The sequence below is a fragment of the Salvelinus sp. IW2-2015 genome, linkage group LG14 (assembly GCF_002910315.2).
Source record: "Salvelinus sp. IW2-2015 linkage group LG14, ASM291031v2, whole genome shotgun sequence".
Taxonomy (NCBI): Eukaryota; Metazoa; Chordata; class Actinopteri; order Salmoniformes; family Salmonidae; genus Salvelinus; species Salvelinus sp. IW2-2015.
In genome coordinates, this window is record NC_036854.1 from 43,621,176 (window position 1) to 43,639,461 (window position 18,286).

An 18,286-nucleotide genomic window follows, 5' to 3' on the forward strand; every position below is an offset into this window, starting at 1 on the left:
TCGCCGTCATTAATATTCTGAAATATTTTAATCCATGTTCTGCAACATATGCTTAAACTGTCAAAATATATACTTCAAATGTTAATATTAAGACAAATATTTGTGGGAAAAAAGATTGTCCCTTTCAAGAATCATTGAGCTATTAATTATGTAGCACAATGAATTGCACTTGATTTGGGCCTAGAATTAACCATTTGCTTCTTTTCTGTCTTTCCTTCTCAGGCTGCTGAGTTGGCCCAGTTCGTTCAGACCAAGAGAGATCTGGGTTGCCGTGCCAACTATGTAGAGCTGATCGAGGAGGGCATCAACACACACAGCTATGCTGCCAAGGAGTTTTGGAAGATTCTGGGCGGACAGGGCAGCTACCAGTGTAAGGATGAAGTAGTTAATGGAATATAACTGTGGAATTAACATTTTACCTACCAGCTACCGGTGTACGGCAAACTGTCGGTTAGTTTGGCAAACATACTTCAATCAGTCATGTTTTGGGGTCCCTTTTTGCTTGATACATTCATGGCTATGTAGGTAAGTTTATTTTATTTTGAATGTGTTATGGGTCCCCTCAACTGAAATGTTACCCACAAATGATTCCCAGTTATTCCTTGAATGCATCATCAGTTTTGAACACTTCCTGTAGCCGCGGGGACGCCAGACGAGGATGAGCTGTATGAGAGCGCCATCGTAGAAACCAACTGCATCTACCGCCTAGTGGATGACAAACTGGTCCCCGATGACGATTTCTGGGGGAAGGTTCCCCGATGCACCCTGCTCAGCCCCAAACAGGTTAGACATTACTATTACTACTAACATTGTTTGGTATGAGGATATAGATTTTCATTCTGACTGGATTCCGATCAAGTTAAGACCGAGATGGAAAAAGAAACCTGGTTGATCAGACTGCTGTATCTCCTAAGTCAAGATTTAGACAATGACAGGTACACTACTCTAACCTGTGAGTTCCTCACTTTCAAATGACCATTTTGAGCTGAAAGTGAAAGTACATAATTGTACTGGTGCTGACTGCCCCTCTCTGTGACCCTTGGCCTGTAGGTGTTGGTGTTGGACTTTGGCAGTGAGGTGTATGTCTGGCACGGTAAGGAGGTGACTCTGGCCCAGAGGAAAGTAGCCTTCCAGCTGGCTAAACACCTGTGGAACGGAACCTTCGACTACACCTGCTGTGACATCAACCCCCTGGACCCTGGAGAGTGCAACTCACTCATACCCAGGTACTGGGTGGCTCACACACATTCTGTCTCACTCTCTCTCTCACACACACACTAAGCCAAACCGTACAGTGAGCTAGCCAATTCACATACAGAGTATTGACAATAAATCCTGATATGTAGGTTGCACGTACTGGAACGTAACACATTTCTCATGTATGGTTGAGAGTGTYATTCCACGACCCTGTGAGGGTTAGGATTTTACTTGAGTTGCGAGGTAACTTCAAACCGTCCGTATTAAAACCGCTCCGGTTAGCGCAGGTGGGCCAACACCATATACCTCTCTACTATGGAGAGCCTAGCTAAGTATTCCACTACAGTATGTGTAAACAACTCGAAGGCCAGGCTCAGCAGAACACAAGCCTTACATGGGCAGGATGTCATCACTCCGCTCTACTCTAAACAACCTGCCTCTATGCCCATGGACAGTTTGTAGGCTTCTTTAATAACAGACTTGCCAGATGGTCATTGCAAACAATTTTAAACTGAGCTGCTTTGAAAAATAAAGGTTTAATAAAATATAAAAGGCTCCAAACAGCTCTTACCTCTCTACCTCTCCTCTCTCTCCCTCTGTGGTGTGCAGGAAGGGCCAGGGCCGTCCGGACTGGGCTGTATTTGGGAGGTTGACACAACACAATGAGACCACCCTGTTCAAGGAGAAGTTCCTGGACTGGACAGACTCCAAGAAGAAAGGCACAACCAAAAACGGCCACGAACACCTCAACGAACACAAGGTACAGCGCCAAATAGTTGTTAATAGTTTTGTTTTTTTGTTCATCTCCTCTTCAGTGTTTATCCTGTAGCTTCTCAAGAATTCCATATAAGACTTGCCAAATTATACACTATTAGACAACAGGGAACAAAACCTCACTCTGTTCCAACACCCCATTACCCATCTCCCCCTCTACTCCCTCTCCTCCACCACACGCATCTCAACGTCCCGATGGCTTCCTCAACCCGTTTTGTCGCTTTCCTCTCCTTTCCAGGAGCAACAGAGCTCGGAACAGAATACGACGCGGTCCTACGATGCGTCCTTGATGCTGCCGTTACTCCAGACCCCGGTGCGCACGGTGCTGGATGGGGTGGACGTGGGTCGGGGCTACGGCCCTGTGGCGGGGGACGACCGCAGGCACTTTGAGATCAGTACCACTGCCGTGGACGTATGGCACATCCTGGAGTTCGATTACAGGTGGGGGGGTGTGTAGCACCCTATACAAATGGCACCCTATTCCCTACATAGTACATTACTTTTGACCAAGGCCTATAGGGACTGTATAGGGAATACAATGCATTTGGGATGCATATTATGTGTGTGTTGTGGTGGGGTTGTGATAAAGGAAAAATACACATTTCAGTGTATTTGTATTTATTCTGGATCCCGCAGCAGCTACTCGTCCTGGGGTCCAGCAAAATTAAGGCAGTTTATACAATTTAAAAAAACATTACAATACATTCACAGATTTCCCAACACACTGTGTGCCCTCAGGCCCCTACTCCACTACTACCACATATCTACAGTACTAAATCCATGTGTATGTGTAGTGCGTATGTTATCGTGTGTGTGTATGCATGTGTCTGTGCCTATGTTTGTTGCTTCACAGTCCCCGCTGTTCCATAAGGTATTTTTTTAATCTGTTTTTTTTCAATCTAATTTTACTGCTGACGACATGACTGAACAGTAGTCCAGGTGCAACAAAACTAGGGCCTGTAGGACCTGCCTTGTTGATAGTGCTGTTAAGAAGGCAGAGCATTACTTTATTATAGACAGACTTCTCCCCATCTTAGCTACTACTGCATCAATATGTTTCGACCATGACAGTTTACAATCTAGGGTTACTACAAGCAGTTTAGTCTTCTCAACTTGCTCAGTTTCCACATGATTTATTAGAATATTTAGTTGAGGTTTAGAGTTTAGTGAGTGTTTTGTTCCAAATACAATGCTTTTAGTTTTAGAAATATTTAGGGCTAACTTATTCCTTGCCACCCACTCTGAAACTGCAGCTCTTTGTTGAGTGTTGCAGTCATTTCAGTCGCTGTAGTAGATGACGTGTATAGTGTTGAGTCATCCGCATACATAGACACTCTGGCTTTGCTAAGTCAGTGGCATGTCGTTAGTAAAAATTGAAAAAAGCAAGTGGCCTAAACAGCTGCCCTGGGGAATTCCTGATTCTAGCTGGATTATATTTGAGAGGCTTCCATTAAAGAACACCCTCTGTGTTCTGTTAGACAAGTAACTCTTTATCCGCATTATAGCAGGGGGTGCAAAGCCATAACACAAGTTTTTCCAGCAGCAGACTATGATCGATAATGTCAAGAGCTGCACTGAAGTCTAACAAGACAGCCCCCACAATCTTTTTATCATCAATTTCTCTCAGCCAATCATCAGTCATTTGTGTAAGTGCTGTGCTTGTTGAGTGTCCTTCCCTATAAGCATGCTGAAATTCTGTTGTCAATTTGTTTACTGTGAAATAAAGTTTATCTTCTATCCTACAGCCGGCTGCCCAAGCAGAGTATCGGACAGTTCCACGAGGAAGACACGTACGTGGTGAAATGGAAGTACATGGTGAGCACAGCAGGTTAGTTTCGAGCCACCGTTGACCGACATCTCAACACTGTCACACACCACAAAGCGTGCTCTCTCTCTATCGCTCACTCTCTCTTGCTGCTATCACTCTTTCCATCGTGCTTATTCCCTCTTTGATGACACACCTGCACTGCTTTAGGTAGGGATTTTACGTTATTTAGCAGAGGGACATATCCTCCTTGATTTTAAACACCCATCTTCTCCATGTGAAGACCATGTAAGGAGAGAGCCCCCATCACCCTTCCTCCCCGCTTCTCTTCCGCCCCCCCCCCCCCTACCTCGCTACGTTAGGGTAATAATTAACCATTACCTAAACTCATAGACACAGACTGTGCTGTTCCAAAGCCTCGCTCGCTGTAGTAATCCATGTTCTTTCAGACTTCAAACAAACTGTCATTACTAGTAGGACAGAAGTGGAGATGAGAAGCTGGGATGAGTTCTACTGGTTAGCAGCAGTACGGCTACTTTTCTTCTGCACAGAGTATCAATGTATGGGCTGCAGAAGAGGATAGCTGATTACAGCAATGGGGTATCACATTTCCTTACATAAGACACCGATACAGGCAGACAGGCAGGAAATACTSCAAAACTCCCTGCTTTGTTTTTGCCCTTTAATTTTTTTTTTTTTAAACCCCATCATTTATTGGTTTGACAGAAGTGTCACAGCTGTTTATAGGTCTCCCTGGTGTTTATTCATGATGTGAAAAGTTGTTTATCGGCGTTTGTGAATCCGTGTGTGTGTCTGTCTGACCTTAGTTGGGAAGAGACATAATCCGGACGCGGTGAGGAGTGCAGGAGCTGGGAAGGAGAAGTGTTCCTATTTCTTCTGGCAGGGACGGAATTCTACCGTCAACGAGAAGGGAACGTCCGCTCTGATGACTGTCGAACTGGACGAGGAGAGAGGAGCGCAGGTAGTGTGTGTGTGCGCGTGTGGTGTGTGTGGTGTGTGTGTGTGGTGTGTGTGTGTGTGTGTGTGCGCGTAACCACTCTCTTCCTCTGCTCCTACAGGTCCAGGTGCAGCAGGGGAAAGAGCCTCCATGTTTCCTGCAGTGCTTTAATGGAGGGATGGTGGTCCATGCAGGGAAGAGAGAAGAGGAGGAGGAGAACTCTCAGAGTAAGCTGCACTGTCCATACTTATTGCGTACAGATCTGCTATCATCATTTAATCACTCTGTTGTCACAGAATTTTCCTGCGGCGCTGGAAAGTGCTAATTGGAGTGTATTCAATTGATTTAAAAAGGCTTCTAAAGTTTGTAATTTCCCCTTTAAAATCGCTGACTTGATTTGCCTTAACGAAGTATGTGTCAACCCCTACAAAAATGTCCATTCAATATAATCCACATCATTAACTTTTTCTGTTATTGTCCTGCTGTGATAAGCAGGGTCAAATTAAGATGGTAAATCTTTACCATCCACTTTCTCACCATCCTTACCTCTCCTTCTCATCAATACTATCCTCCTTTCTCCTGCCATCATCCAACTCTTTTCTTCCRRCTCTGTCTCTCTGTCTCTCTGTCTCTCTGTCTCTCTGTGTCTGTGTGGAACACCAATGGATCCCATGAAAACATGTTTTTCTCCAAATGCATGATTTATGTCCCATTTGTTTCCTGCTGTTCTCTCCTCATAGAGAGAAATGTTATCTGTCTGACCTGACCTGACCTCTAACCCCTCTTGCCCCATCAGATGACTGGCGGTTGTACTGTGTGCGTGGTGAGGTCCCTGTGGAGGGCCACCTGCTGGAGGTAGCGTGTCACTGCAGCAGCCTGCGCTCCCGCACCTCTATGGTGCTGCTCAGTGTCTCCAAGGCAACCATGTACTTGTGGCACGGCTGCAAGGCTCAGCTCCACACCCGCGACGTGGGGAGCACCACCGCCAACAAGATCAAAGAGCAGTGAGCGGTGACACATTCATAACTAGATGCATAAGAAGACATGTTTATGTCCTAGATATGTTGCTGTCCAGTTGATTTTAGGGGTCAGTATAAGGGCAGATATTATTGATTAGGAATGTTTTGAAGTGTATAGATGTGTATTATTGCTGATCAATTTGAGTAAGTTTAACAATGTTCTGTATGAGTCAGTGTTCAGAATGGGGTCAGAAGTGTTTCTAACAGCATGATAGCAGTGGTCCATGTGCCTGTGTGTCTGCAGGTGTCCATTGGAGGCGGGGCTCCACAGCAGCAGCAAGGTGACCATCCATGAGTGTGACGAGGGGACAGAGCCTACGGGATTCTGGGAGGCTCTGGGGAGGAGAGATCGGAAGGCCTACGACTGCATGATACAAGGTTAGTGGGAATCGCGCGCACAGGAAGGCCTATGACTTCATTCTGAGCTTACTCATAAATCTGTCTTTGATGTTGAATTCCAATGGTGTAATTGCAATGTACTCGTTTGCTAGTAGACTGTAATAATTTGATTGTTGTATATTCTCTCATAGAAATAGCATTATTAGAATGGGAAAGTGTTGTGATTTGATGAACCTTTGACCCCCAGATCCAGGGAAGTTCAATTTCACCCCTCGTCTCTACCAGCTGAGCAGCACGTCTGGAGAGTTTGTAGCTGTGGAGTTCTTCTACCCAGCCAGAGTAACAGAGGCGGTCAACTCACTGCCCTTCCTACAGGAGGACCTCTACAATGCCTCACAACCAGGTACTGTACCATACACACACACACACACACATAGGTATGCATGACTAGAGACTACTACTACAATCCACATAGGTTTGACCTCTGTCCGTATGTGTATATCACCGCGTCACTTCCTGTAGCCCTGTTTTGACATCACTTCCTCTTCATGAAGGCCTGTTCCTGGTAGACAACCACCATGAGGTGTACCTGTGGCAGGGCTGGTGGCCCCAGGATGGCGAGAGCCCCGGCTCTGCCCGTATCCGCTGGGACGCGGACAGGAAGTGTGCCATGGAGACGGTGCTGCAGTACTGCACAGGTATTGGGCACCACAGCTGTCAGGTGGTAGTTAGTTACACTGCTTTATGGACAAGATGCCGAAAGAAAGCAAATAAGCCCTTATAAGATAGTGTTACTGTTGGCATAGTGTTTCTAGGTATGTCCTCTAGAGGGGGGAATGTGGAATTGTTTGATTGATACTAACCATTACATTGATACTACCCCCCCCCCCCCACACACACACACACACAGAGAAGAATGAGAAGAAGCCTCCCAAGTCATATCTGATCCATGCGGGACTTGAACCTCTAACCTTCACCAACATGTTCCCCTGCTGGGAACACAGAGAGGACATCGCTGAGATCACTGAAAGGGTAGGTCACCTGGCTGTCGCCCATCCCATACCTATTACACCCACCTTAAATAAACCTCAATGGCCATTAGAACTAGATTCTACATTGACACCAACTCCTCCTGTTGATGGCTTATTTCAGACAGATTGTCCCCCGGTCAGCCCTATGTTTCGAACCCGGCCACCATCGGGGTACTGGCCTGCCTCGAGGCTACTGCCAACCCCAATGGGATTGATTTGGAAAGTGTGTGTACTGAGCGTGACGTTCTATTCATATCGCTGTGTGTCCCAGGAGGCGGAGGTGTGTAACCAAATCATCCTGGTAGAGGACGTGTTGGCACGGCTGTGTAAGACCACCTACCCCCTGGCGGACCTGCTGGCGCGGCCCCTACCCGAGGGAGTGGACCCCTTACGCCTGGAGATCTACCTAGACAATGATGACTTTGAGGTGAGGCCACTCCCACACCTACCACCAACTCCCTGGAGAATTATGACGGCTTCCTCTCTAGGTGTGCCTTGGCTCCGTCATGTTATATGTCCACTTAGTCTGTGGTTCTGTGTTGTTTGCGGACAATAATGAGCCTCTCCAATGTGTGGGTGACAATGGATCACAATGGAGTTTTGTATAATGGTAGTCAAGGGAAACGAGTCTAAAACGGACCTCTCTAAAATCCATAAAAGTCTAACTTTTTTCAGTCTAACTTTGTCTGTTTATGTAAATGTATCCTCCTTCATCCCTCTCTGTCCTCTCTCTCTCTCTCTGACTCATCATGTGTTTAACTGTTCACTTCACCTTCCAGGGTGTAGGGGCTTATGGGAAGGTGAGTTCTTTAAATTGAGAGCACAGCTGGCCCCAGACACGTACACAGCATCCTCACTTTGACTGATGAACTAGATGAATCATAATCCTGTGTGTGTGTGTTGCTTTCTGTCTCACCTCCCTCCTCACTGTGTGTGTGGATCAACACAATCTCTCACTCTGAACCTCTCTTGCATGGTTTGGTCACTTTCCACTCGCAAAGTAATAGCTGTGTGGATTTTCAATACAGGAAGCTGCTGGAGTGATGAACTGGATCACTGATCATGGTGTGGCCTATGAATGATGGATTTGTTTTTTGCAGCTCACACATTGAAGTGATCTCACACAGGAGTTGTTGTGGTGGTTGGTAGATTTCGTCTTTATTGTGTGCTCACAATGTTCGCAGAAAGGGCTGGAGATGTCAAGGGATGAGTACGAGCTGTTGCCAGGCTGGAAGCAGGTGAATGTGAAGAAAGCCAAAGGATTGTTTTAGTACGTTGGACAGAACGCTTAACCACCGGACAGCAGCATCATCATCAGCAAGCGACGGTCGGTCGCTGAGGTGCATCGGGGTTCGATTGGAACGAGGACCCGCCACTGAGAACTCTTTAGTTTGACCAAGAACGCCTTCACTTCTGGACTGGAGAGAGCTCGGAAACAGGCTCTTCTGAGTACCCTTCTCCACGATGGAGGGAGGAAGGAGGAGAGATGCAGTGGGTGGAGGGAGTGAAAGATCAGCAGAGGTGTACAAGCCTCTTGTAGTCTTTTTTTCTTTTATTTGTATTGTTGGTTCCCATTGTTGATTTGTATTATAATTATAAATGGAGATAGTTCAGAGATGTGTGTGTGTGTGTGTGTGAGTGAGTGAATGGACTCTTGAGTGGATGTTTATGTAATGTCAGCACCCGGCTTGTTAAATCTACACAGTATGTGTGGTTGTCCGTGTGTGTGTGTGTGTGTGTGTGTGTGACCATGCCTTTACAGTATCAACCATACAGGGTCTGCCAGTTGTTCTGGGAGCAGGAAAACCACTCTGCTCGACACACTCCGAACAGACTCTTTCTGTAAGCTGTTTCTTTGGTGTGTTTGTCTTTCCAAAAATAATTTATATTTATATTGACATATATAATAGGAATAAAAAAGCCTTTTGAGTATTCAGTCGGTGAGCTAAGAAATGAAATAAATGTTTGTGTTATTCATGTTGAGGTTGTCATATGTTAAGTAGTGGGACAATAATGCTCCTTTCCCCCAGAGACTGTACATGTCGCCATTTTATTGAAGAAATCCTGTATCTAGTGCATTCTGTTGTATCTGTTGTTATTGCGATGAGGATGTCCTGCATCGGTCAGGTGCTCAGATTGAAGAGAAGTGTTATATTTTACGGGCATGAATTGACAGAAATAAAAGGAGAAGGAGAAGGATCTTTCTATTTGAATTCAACAATGTATAGTGCCTTGCTTTGATGTACACTTTATATACAGGAAGACGGTAGTCTGTGTTATAAAGACTCCCTTTGTGATATAAAGTATATTGGAGAAATAAACACTTAAAGTAAATCTGAGGAAGTTGTTTCGCCTCTTTATCACCTGAAATGGGACATTTTGTCTAAATGGATGTCCCAAAATCGTAACCTTTTTCCTTTTATAATGCACTGCTTTTGAGTAGAGAACCCTATGGGCCCTGTTTAAAAGTAGTGCACAAAATCGGGTACCATTTTGGGGGGACACCGTGCTTCCATACAATGCCTAAACCCTGAAAATGACATGCAGCAAACAGGTAAGTCTGGTATGTTGTTCTCTCAGATAAAATAACACGTATGTTTATGCGTGTGTATATCCAGTACCTGTATGAAATGTATACTGAAGAAAAATATAAACGCAACTTGTAAAGTGTAAGTCCCATGTTTAATGAGCTGAAATAAAATATCCCAGAAATGTTCCATTTGCACAAAAAGCTTATTTCTCTCAAATGTTGTGCACAAATGTGTTTACATCCCTGTTAGTGAGCATTTCTCCCTTTGCCAAGATAATCCAGCCACCTGACAGGTGTGGCATATCAAGAAGCTGATTAAACAGCATGATCATTACAAAGGTGCACTTGTGCTGGGGACAAAAGGCCACTAACATTTGCAGTTTTGTCACACAACACAATACCGCAGATGTTTTGAGGGAGCGCACAATTGGCATGCTGACTGCAGGAATGTCCACCAGAGCTGTTGCCAGAGAATTTAATGTTCTCTACTAGAAGCAGCCTCCAACAACGTTTTAGAGAATTTGGCAGTACATCCAATCGGTCTCACAACTGCAGACCATGTGTAACCACGCCAGCCCAGGACCTCCACTTCTGGCTTCTTCAACTGTGGGATCATCTGAGTCCAGCCTCCTAGACAGCTGATGAAACTGGAGTATTTCTTTCTGTAATAAAGTCCTTTTGTGATGCAAAACTCATTTTGATTGGCTGAGCCTGGCTCTCCAGTGGGTGGGCCTATGCCCTCCCACACCAACCAATGACTGCTACCCTGTCCAGTCATGTGAAATCCATAGATTAGGGCCTAATTATTTTATTTAAATTGACTGATTTCCTTATGAACTGTAACTCAGTCAAATATTTGGAATTGTTCCATGTTGCGTCTGTTTCTGTTRTGTATATGTTGATATGCTTTATTTAAGGGTATGTTGCACATTTCCTCCATCAGAGGGCGCTGAAAGACTGATAATAAGGTCTGTTCTTGTCACCTCTACAGTGTAGAGGGTGTTACTGAAACTCCCAGATGGATCCGTGGGTTGCTGTTGAGTCATGTCAGGGTGCTGAAAATGTTGCGCTTTTTGTCGTGATCAGTTTGCTCGCCCATGTAACTAATGTTACTGAGTAAAGTGCGGTCTGAGGAGTACACCCTCAATTACCTACTATGAAGTTGAGGTTCTGTATTAAATATTATTATTCCAGACTACATACACTACATGACCAAAAGTACCTGCTCGTCGAACATCTCATTCCAAAATCATGGGCATTAATATGGAGTTGGTCCCCTTTTGCTGCTATAACAGCTTCCACTCTTCTGGGAAGGCTTTTCCATTAGATGATGGAACATTGCTGCGGGTTCTTGATTCCATTCAGCCACAAGAGCATTAGTGAGGTCGGACACTGATGATGGGCGATTAAGCCTGGCTAGCAGTTGGCGTTCCAATTCATCCCAAAGGTGTTTGATGGTGTTGGGGTCAGGGCTCTGTGCAGGCCAGTCAAGTTCTTCCACARCGATCTCGACAAACCATTTCTTCATGGACCTCTCTTTGTGCACGGGGATATTGTCATGCTGAAACAGGAACGGGCCTTCCCCAAACTGTTGCCACAAAGTTGGAAGCACAGAATCGTCTACAATGTCATTGTATGCTGTAGCGGTAAGATTTCCCTTCACTGGAACTAAGGGGCCCGAACCATGAAAAACAGCCCCAGGCCATTATTCCTCCTCCACCAAACTGTATTGTTGGCACTAGCATTGCGGCAGGTAGATTCTCCTGGCAAACGCCAAACCCGTTGGACTGCCAGATGGAAGATGGAAGCATGATTCATCACTCCAGAGAACACGTTTCCACTGCTCGAGAGTCCAATGGCGGCAAGCTTTACACCACTCCAGCCGATGCTTGGCATTGCGCATGGTGATTTTAGGCTTGTGTGAGGCTGCTCGGCCATGGAAACCCATTTCACGAAGCTCCTGAACAACAGTTCTTGTGCTGACGTTGCTTCCAGAGGGAGTTTGGAACCCTGTAGTGAGAGTTGGTCCTGTTCTGTGAACTTGTGTGGCCCACCACTCTTAGACATTTCCACTTCACAATAACAGCACTTTCAGCTGATTGGGGCAGCTCTAGCAGAGCAGAAATTTTGAGAACTGACGTGTTGGAAAGGCCATTCTACTGCCAATGTTTGTCTATGGAGATTGCATTGCTTTGTGCTCGATTTTATACACCTGTCCGCAACAGGTGTGGCTGAAATAGCCGAATCCACTAATCTGAAAGGGTGTCCACATACTTTTGTATATATAGTGTATATCATGATTGTCTCATCACTCCAACTCAGTGCCATGCAAGCATACAGACCAGACTAGACCATGTTTCTGAATGTCATCACATGGCCTTGTCATTATCAGTCCCAGAGCTCTGTTTATGCAGACACACACACACAGAGATTCGGACCCACTACCCTATGAGGGCCCAATATGCCAAGGGATTTTTTATGTATCCTTTTAATGGCTATTAAAGGTCAGGTACTCCTGTGGCTGCTTCTCCCTATCACATGAAATGCTCTACCGGTAACGTGTCCATGTTTTTAAAGCTAACCGTTATTCGAACACCACCGCTGTGTTTAGTGAGGTCAGTGGTGCTGAATGTTAATACAGTGACAGTGTGTAAAATGGACGATGTAATAATAAGCTTGTTTCTATTTTGGATGTCACGATCTGAACTGTCATGTCACCATTTCTCGACCCGGTGCATGTCTGCGAGTGTGATGGAAGAGAAATGGGGGCCAATTAGATGAAGTTTGGTGCAGTTGTGACAAAGTGAAAATGTTTCCATCAACCTCACCCGCACTGCGCTCAATGTAGATATCAAAGAACACCGCAGTTTGCGGGCAGAGTAGTGAGTAAAACCATTCACTTACAAAAAAAGGTGTGATGTAAATAAAGTTTCCTTTTATTATGTGTTGTCGAATTCATAAAAATATTTGCTTCCATTTTAGTAAGGTTGGCAATACGAGAGGTCTTCAGACTTATTTTCCTTGAAAGAACAGCTAGTGAGTTTTGAGTGCTTCTCCCCTATTTGGAAAGTTGGTGTGCCTGCTCTTCAGTCTGAGAGAGATATCCTGAGAGCAGGTTCGTGTCTCCTGCCTCTGGACATAAAAAAACTGATTAAAGTGTATAACACAACTGGTTCATATATCCCTAAGTCAATAGCGAATGTGACTATGTATATATTTATGTTGCCGTTAATGTATTTCAAGCCTATTTCCGCAAGTTAACCAAGTTTTTGCTGGTTTAGCTAGCCGTGCTAATGACGAGCTAACTAGCACCGTCAGTCAATGCACTGTAATGTCACGCTAGCTATTGCTAGCAGGTGATTTATTGAAATATTAAGTGAATGTTTATTTTCTTACTAACTTTAAAAGTTGTATATGAAAAGGGTTGTACTTGTGCTCTGTATTTATGGATTAATGTCACTTCACATTGAGGGCATGTATCATTACTGTTGCTCCTATCTAAAAGATATCTTGTGTTCTACCTAACCAGTTGCTGTGACCGTCCTGTCAATGCCTGTCATCACTGTTTGATATCTTTTACTGCAGGTATGTTTTACTGTATTTTTGTTTTTTTATACTATATGATCACTTTGTGCATTGAGTCTGAGAGGGATATCCTGAGAGCAGATAAAAACCAAAAACCAAGACAACCTGACGTGTGAGTGTCCGTGTACCTTTCTTCTGGGTGGCTATATGAAGTTGGTTACACAGTCACAGAACAACATGCACCAAAACCTGTTAGTACTGCTGGCTCTGTTTCTGCTCATTGTGGATCCAATACTGTTGTGTTCACTGGGAGGGCAGGAAGTCTCTCAGTTCATGCGGTCTCTGTCTTTGAAACGTCCCCAAAAAGAAACCGATGTCTCCTCAGTTCGCATTGTTTTATTCAGTGGCACAGTTCGCTGTCTCTTCAGACATGCATGCATGCGCAAACACCAACACACACACAGTTCTGAATACAACAATGTTAGCGCTACTGTGTGTCTACTAGCCTGCCACATTGTTAGATGAACTGTAGCAGCTCCAAATCTCCAGTCTGTTTGTGAAGTCTACTGAGCTTGTCCAGGTCTACCTTCTAAGGGCTTTGATACACGACTTTCCATACCTCCCACTCTACCACCCACTCACTAAGATTCTCTCTATCCTCTCTCTTTACCTCTACACCTCTCTCTCCTCTCTCTTCCTCTTCACCCCTCTCTCCTCCTCCCAACTCTCCTCCCTCCATCTCTTCTCTGTTTACCTGTGTACCATCCATAATCCATACTACTGTGCCGAAAGACAGAAAGAGACAGGGAAAAAAGAGCTGTATGTAGTCCCAGGTGCGGGTAGCATCGTGGCTCATCCAATCCGTRTTAATGCAGGTCTCTTATGCATGAGTGACTTTTTGTATCATAGCCAGGGAGTCTGTCTTGGTATCAAGGTTCACGTCATGTCAAGCTGCTTAGGGTAAGAGTCTGTCTCGGTAAGGGAATTGGAGTGAATTATACATCAGACCAGTAGAATGGAACAAAACCGAGCAACTGCCTGCAATGTACGTTATCGTTACCTCAAGTTGATCAAATGATTCCACTCTTTGCATCCTCTTTTGAAATTCCACCACTTTTTAACGTTATATTTATTATCTCCAGCACCATACCAGTGTCTACATACAGTACTATATGTGATAAGGTCAAATAGATGAGGAAGAAAAGGTCCTAAGAACAGGTCACACTTTATTTGGATAGTCCGGATAGGTACTGCTTGCTTACGGTTAAAATAAGGGTTAGTAGATAGTTGAAATGTTACTCATAGTCTGTAGACTATCCAAATAAAGTGTTACCAAAGAAAGTGCCTTATGATGATGTTTTCACGTCCGTCCATGTTCTCCCTGTGGCTGCTATTGATGGCATAGCCAGTTGAGGACTAATACAGAATACTGTATGTGTGGAATTGACACTGGATACTCTGTACAGTGATTGTATATACTGTAGGCTAAGCTACAAAGTATGTATGTCTCTATCTCAAAGTATGTCTCTATCAGACTGTGCATACAAGGGCTGTGTTCCAAGGGCTGTGTTCCAGACTGTGCACCCTATTCCCTTTATAGTCCACTGCTTTTGACCGTGACCCATAGAGCTCTGGTCAAAAGTAGTGCATTATTTTGGGAATAGGGTGCCACTTGGGACGTAGCCAGGATTTGGAAGGTATCTCCCTAATGCTCTCAACCATCTGTCGTTGCTTAGGCCCTTTCCACAGGAACATAATGTTTTACGATAAGTGTTAATTCAACAGCAAGCTTAAGGTGCGAAGTGGCACAGTTGAGGTTTAGCACCTTTTGTTTCACAATATTTGCATTTGGTGTGGAGCCTCCTCTCTCCTGTCCTTCTGGTGCCTCCTCCTTCTCCCTCTTCCCTTTCTTCCCTCTCTCTCTTACACTCTTTGCCTCTCCTCCCTCTCTTCATGGCATCCCTCTCTCCAGAATCCATAGAAGACCACAAACTCAGAACAATGACAAGCGTAATAAGGCTTAGCATGTATTCTTCTGTGCTTCTGTTTCGGTTTTGTTTTTCACGTTTCTATTTATGTTTGGGATTATTCCAGAGCTCGTCCGCGCATCACAAAAGAGCTATGTTTCTCTCCTGTCTCTTCTCCTTTTCTCCTGCTGTGTTTCGTGTCTCTCCTTCTCTCATTCCTTCACTCTCTGGTTGGGAAGAAAACGCTTCTTGGAGCCAGAGTTTCCTGTCCAGGGACTGAAAAGTGTGTCTCAAATGGCACCGTATTCCCTATATAGTGCCATGGGCTCTGCTAAAAAGGAATGCACATTATAGGGAAAAGGGTGCCATTTGGGATACAACTGAAGAAAAGCAACATCAAAGACCCTTGAGGTGAAAAGCTAAAATGATTTATGGGAACTAGCTTAGTCCTCAGTCAGTCCTTGTGGAGAGCTGTCCTTATTCACCCAGATGTAGTCGCTATCCTAGACGAGTACATAAAGCCTGACTGGATTTATGCCAAGTGGATGGAGACTGATGTGTAGACGAGCCTCCTTCCTGCCTGTTATAGTTGCCTTTGTGACTAACAGAACAGTGCACTCGGGTTGCATTTGAAATGGCACCCTATTCCCTATGTAGTGCACTACTTTTTGACCTGGGGCCCTGTTGTTGGGACAACACCCTTGTCCTTCAGTTCAGCCTCCACCATTTTGTTTTGTAGGTCTTAGGCTAAGGTTTTAGGCTAATTAGCAGGCATACTTTGTGACTACAGGTCAGTCAACTTACATCACAGGCACAACGAAAGACAGTACTGAGATCTCCATCTAATCATTTACTCAATCAACTCCTTCCTACACTGTGTGTGTGTGTGTGTGTGTGTGTGTGTGTGTGTGTGTGTGTGTGTGTGTGTGTGTGCGGGATTTGTGTGTGTGTGTGTGTGTGTGTGTGTGTGTGTGTGTGTGTGTGTGTGTGTGTGTGTGTATTGTGCCACACAGAGATGTAAATTCAGTAGTTGGACCTGAGTCAAGAGCTTTTGCCCTCCCACTGCCTGCCACCTGGCATCATTACAGACTCTGCTTCCAGCCTAGCGTTTAGCGCGTTAGACCAGTAACCGAAAGGTTGCTGTTCTAATACCCGTGCCAACAAATTGAAAACTCTATTGAAGTGCCTTGAGCAAGGCACCAAACCCAAATTTGCTCCCGAGGCATACTATGCCTGACCCTGAAAAACAACACATTCCACTGTACCTATCCTGTGTGTGGGACGATACATGGATTTATTTTATTAACAACAACAAACAGGCCTAATGTTAATGGATGGCTGGGGAGAGGTTGAATGATCTCAGAGTTGGACAAATGTGTTTTTCTTCTAAGATATGCCAGTCGGTCATAGAGGAGGAGGAACAACTTGATAATTTCACCAGTGTATATACAACGTAAATTAACTTGACAATACAGATTTCTTGGTGTGTTTTCAGGAAGGGGGAGGGAGTCAGGTGCACATAAGGGACGCACAGGGAGAAACTAAATCACAGAGCTATGTTACCATGGAGAGAGAGTGACTCAGCCCAGATCATTCCTCATCCTCCTCTCGCTCTTCCTGTCTCTTTCTCACTCTCTTTCTCCCTCCTCTCTCTCACACAGCCCAGAGCCAAGGAAACAAAAACGTTATCCCAACTTTAGATCCTAAGGTCCAACCGACCACTGCTGTTTATTTTAAAACCTGAGTTCAAACTGATGCCTGTTATTCCGTTCCATTGGTGGTCAACACACCATGAGGAGAGTGACTCAATATTTGGTTGTAAAAAGCATTGAGGAAAACCCCCTCAAGCCGCTAACATTTACCACTGCTGTTATGGCCTAGTTCACCTCCAGGTGACGAAAGCCTTGTTTTTCCCTCTGAAGCGCGCACACACACACACACACCACACACACACACCACACACACACACACACACACACACACACACACACACACACACACACATGGTGGAGTGCTAAACAGATGGTCTCTGTCTGATGCTTAATTAGTCTCTAATAAGGAAGGTAACGAGGACGTACCTTCAAAACAGCCTGGTCGTGTTTCTTAAATGAAATGAGCCAATGGAAGATGAGGAGGGGGGCCTAGCAGCGTGATCATACTGGAAATCACGATGACTTATTTTTGTCCCCATTCTTGTCAATATTTGAGGATAATATGAAACTTTACCAACATTATCTTAACTGTGCAACCTACCTTTCCTGTTCTTATGCAGTCTGGCGTTTGCCTCTATCCCCTCTCTCCTCGCCACTCTTCCCTCTCTCCTCTTCCCTCCATCCTGATAGCCTCATTGCAGTATGATTTATCCTCAACACCACTGGCCAGAGTATCAATATATAGAAAGGCAGTAAACTCCTACTACCTATAAAAATTATTAAAGTACCTATTTTTCCTAAATCTGTGCCCTCCCCACAACTGCATCTGATTTCCTGTGTAAACCAAAAACATGTGATGTTCCATGGTCTCGTCCAGACTTTTTTTTCTTTGCAGTTTCAGGAAATGAAAACCATGATGGAAAAGAGAAAAAAAAAGCGGAGAATAATCGGATCCTCGTTGGTTCAGATGGTACTGAGGTTATAATGCCTGTGTGTGTCAGAATGGTTAATTGGGAGAGACTGGTGCTGGCTCAGGTGTGCTTCTACTGTCCACCACTGGCCAAAATATACAAGATTCTTGTCATGTGGAGAACATTTTCTTCAGTCCTCAGGATTTTTTTTACTTAATATCACTCGAATATTTTCGATTCAACAGATGAAAACACCCATAATAATAGATATTGTTAAAATTGTTTATTCAGGCTATAATGCAATCCTTCTCAAAGAATGCAATCATGTATTACACATATCATGCATGTACAGTGGGGCAAAAAAGTATTTGGTCAGCCACCAATTGTGCAAGTTCTCCCACTTAAAAAGATGAGAGAGGCCTGTAAATTTCATCATAGGTACACTTCAACTATGACAGACAAAATTAGGGAAAAAAATCCAGAAAATCACATTGTAGGATTTTTAATGAATTTATTTGCAAATTATGGTGGAAAATAAGTATTTGGTCACCTACAAACAAGCAAGATTTCTGGCTCTCACAGACCTGTAACTTCTTTAAGAAGCTCCTCTGTCTGAAG

At 44.5% G+C, this 18,286-nt stretch overlaps 1 protein-coding gene across 14 annotated transcripts in view; it reads left to right on the forward strand.

Moving 5' to 3' along the window:
* svila (supervillin a) overlaps positions 1-9,420 on the forward strand; it is a 134,179-nt gene extending 124,759 nt beyond the window's left edge. For 12 of the 14 annotated variants that reach the window (XM_024000325.2, XM_024000324.2, XM_024000326.2 and 9 more), the window contains 16 exons: positions 223-370; positions 638-783; positions 1,051-1,226; positions 1,807-1,957; positions 2,210-2,412; positions 3,717-3,799; positions 4,564-4,718; positions 4,816-4,921; positions 5,491-5,698; positions 5,958-6,091; positions 6,300-6,455; positions 6,607-6,750; positions 6,963-7,084; positions 7,355-7,510; positions 7,863-7,883; positions 8,268-9,420. In XM_024000325.2, coding sequence (XP_023856093.1) covers positions 223-370; positions 638-783; positions 1,051-1,226; positions 1,807-1,957; positions 2,210-2,412; positions 3,717-3,799; positions 4,564-4,718; positions 4,816-4,921; positions 5,491-5,698; positions 5,958-6,091; positions 6,300-6,455; positions 6,607-6,750; positions 6,963-7,084; positions 7,355-7,510; positions 7,863-7,883; positions 8,268-8,354 — 2,196 coding nt within the window. In that variant the 3' untranslated portion in view covers positions 8,355-9,420. The remainder of the gene's footprint in view (positions 1-222; positions 371-637; positions 784-1,050; positions 1,227-1,806; positions 1,958-2,209; positions 2,413-3,716; positions 3,800-4,563; positions 4,719-4,815; positions 4,922-5,490; positions 5,699-5,957; positions 6,092-6,299; positions 6,456-6,606; positions 6,751-6,962; positions 7,085-7,354; positions 7,511-7,862; positions 7,884-8,267) is intronic. The other 2 variants (XM_024000329.2, XM_024000337.2) reach the window with 1 other exon arrangement.
* The last annotated feature ends 8,866 nt before the right edge of the window (positions 9,421-18,286 follow it).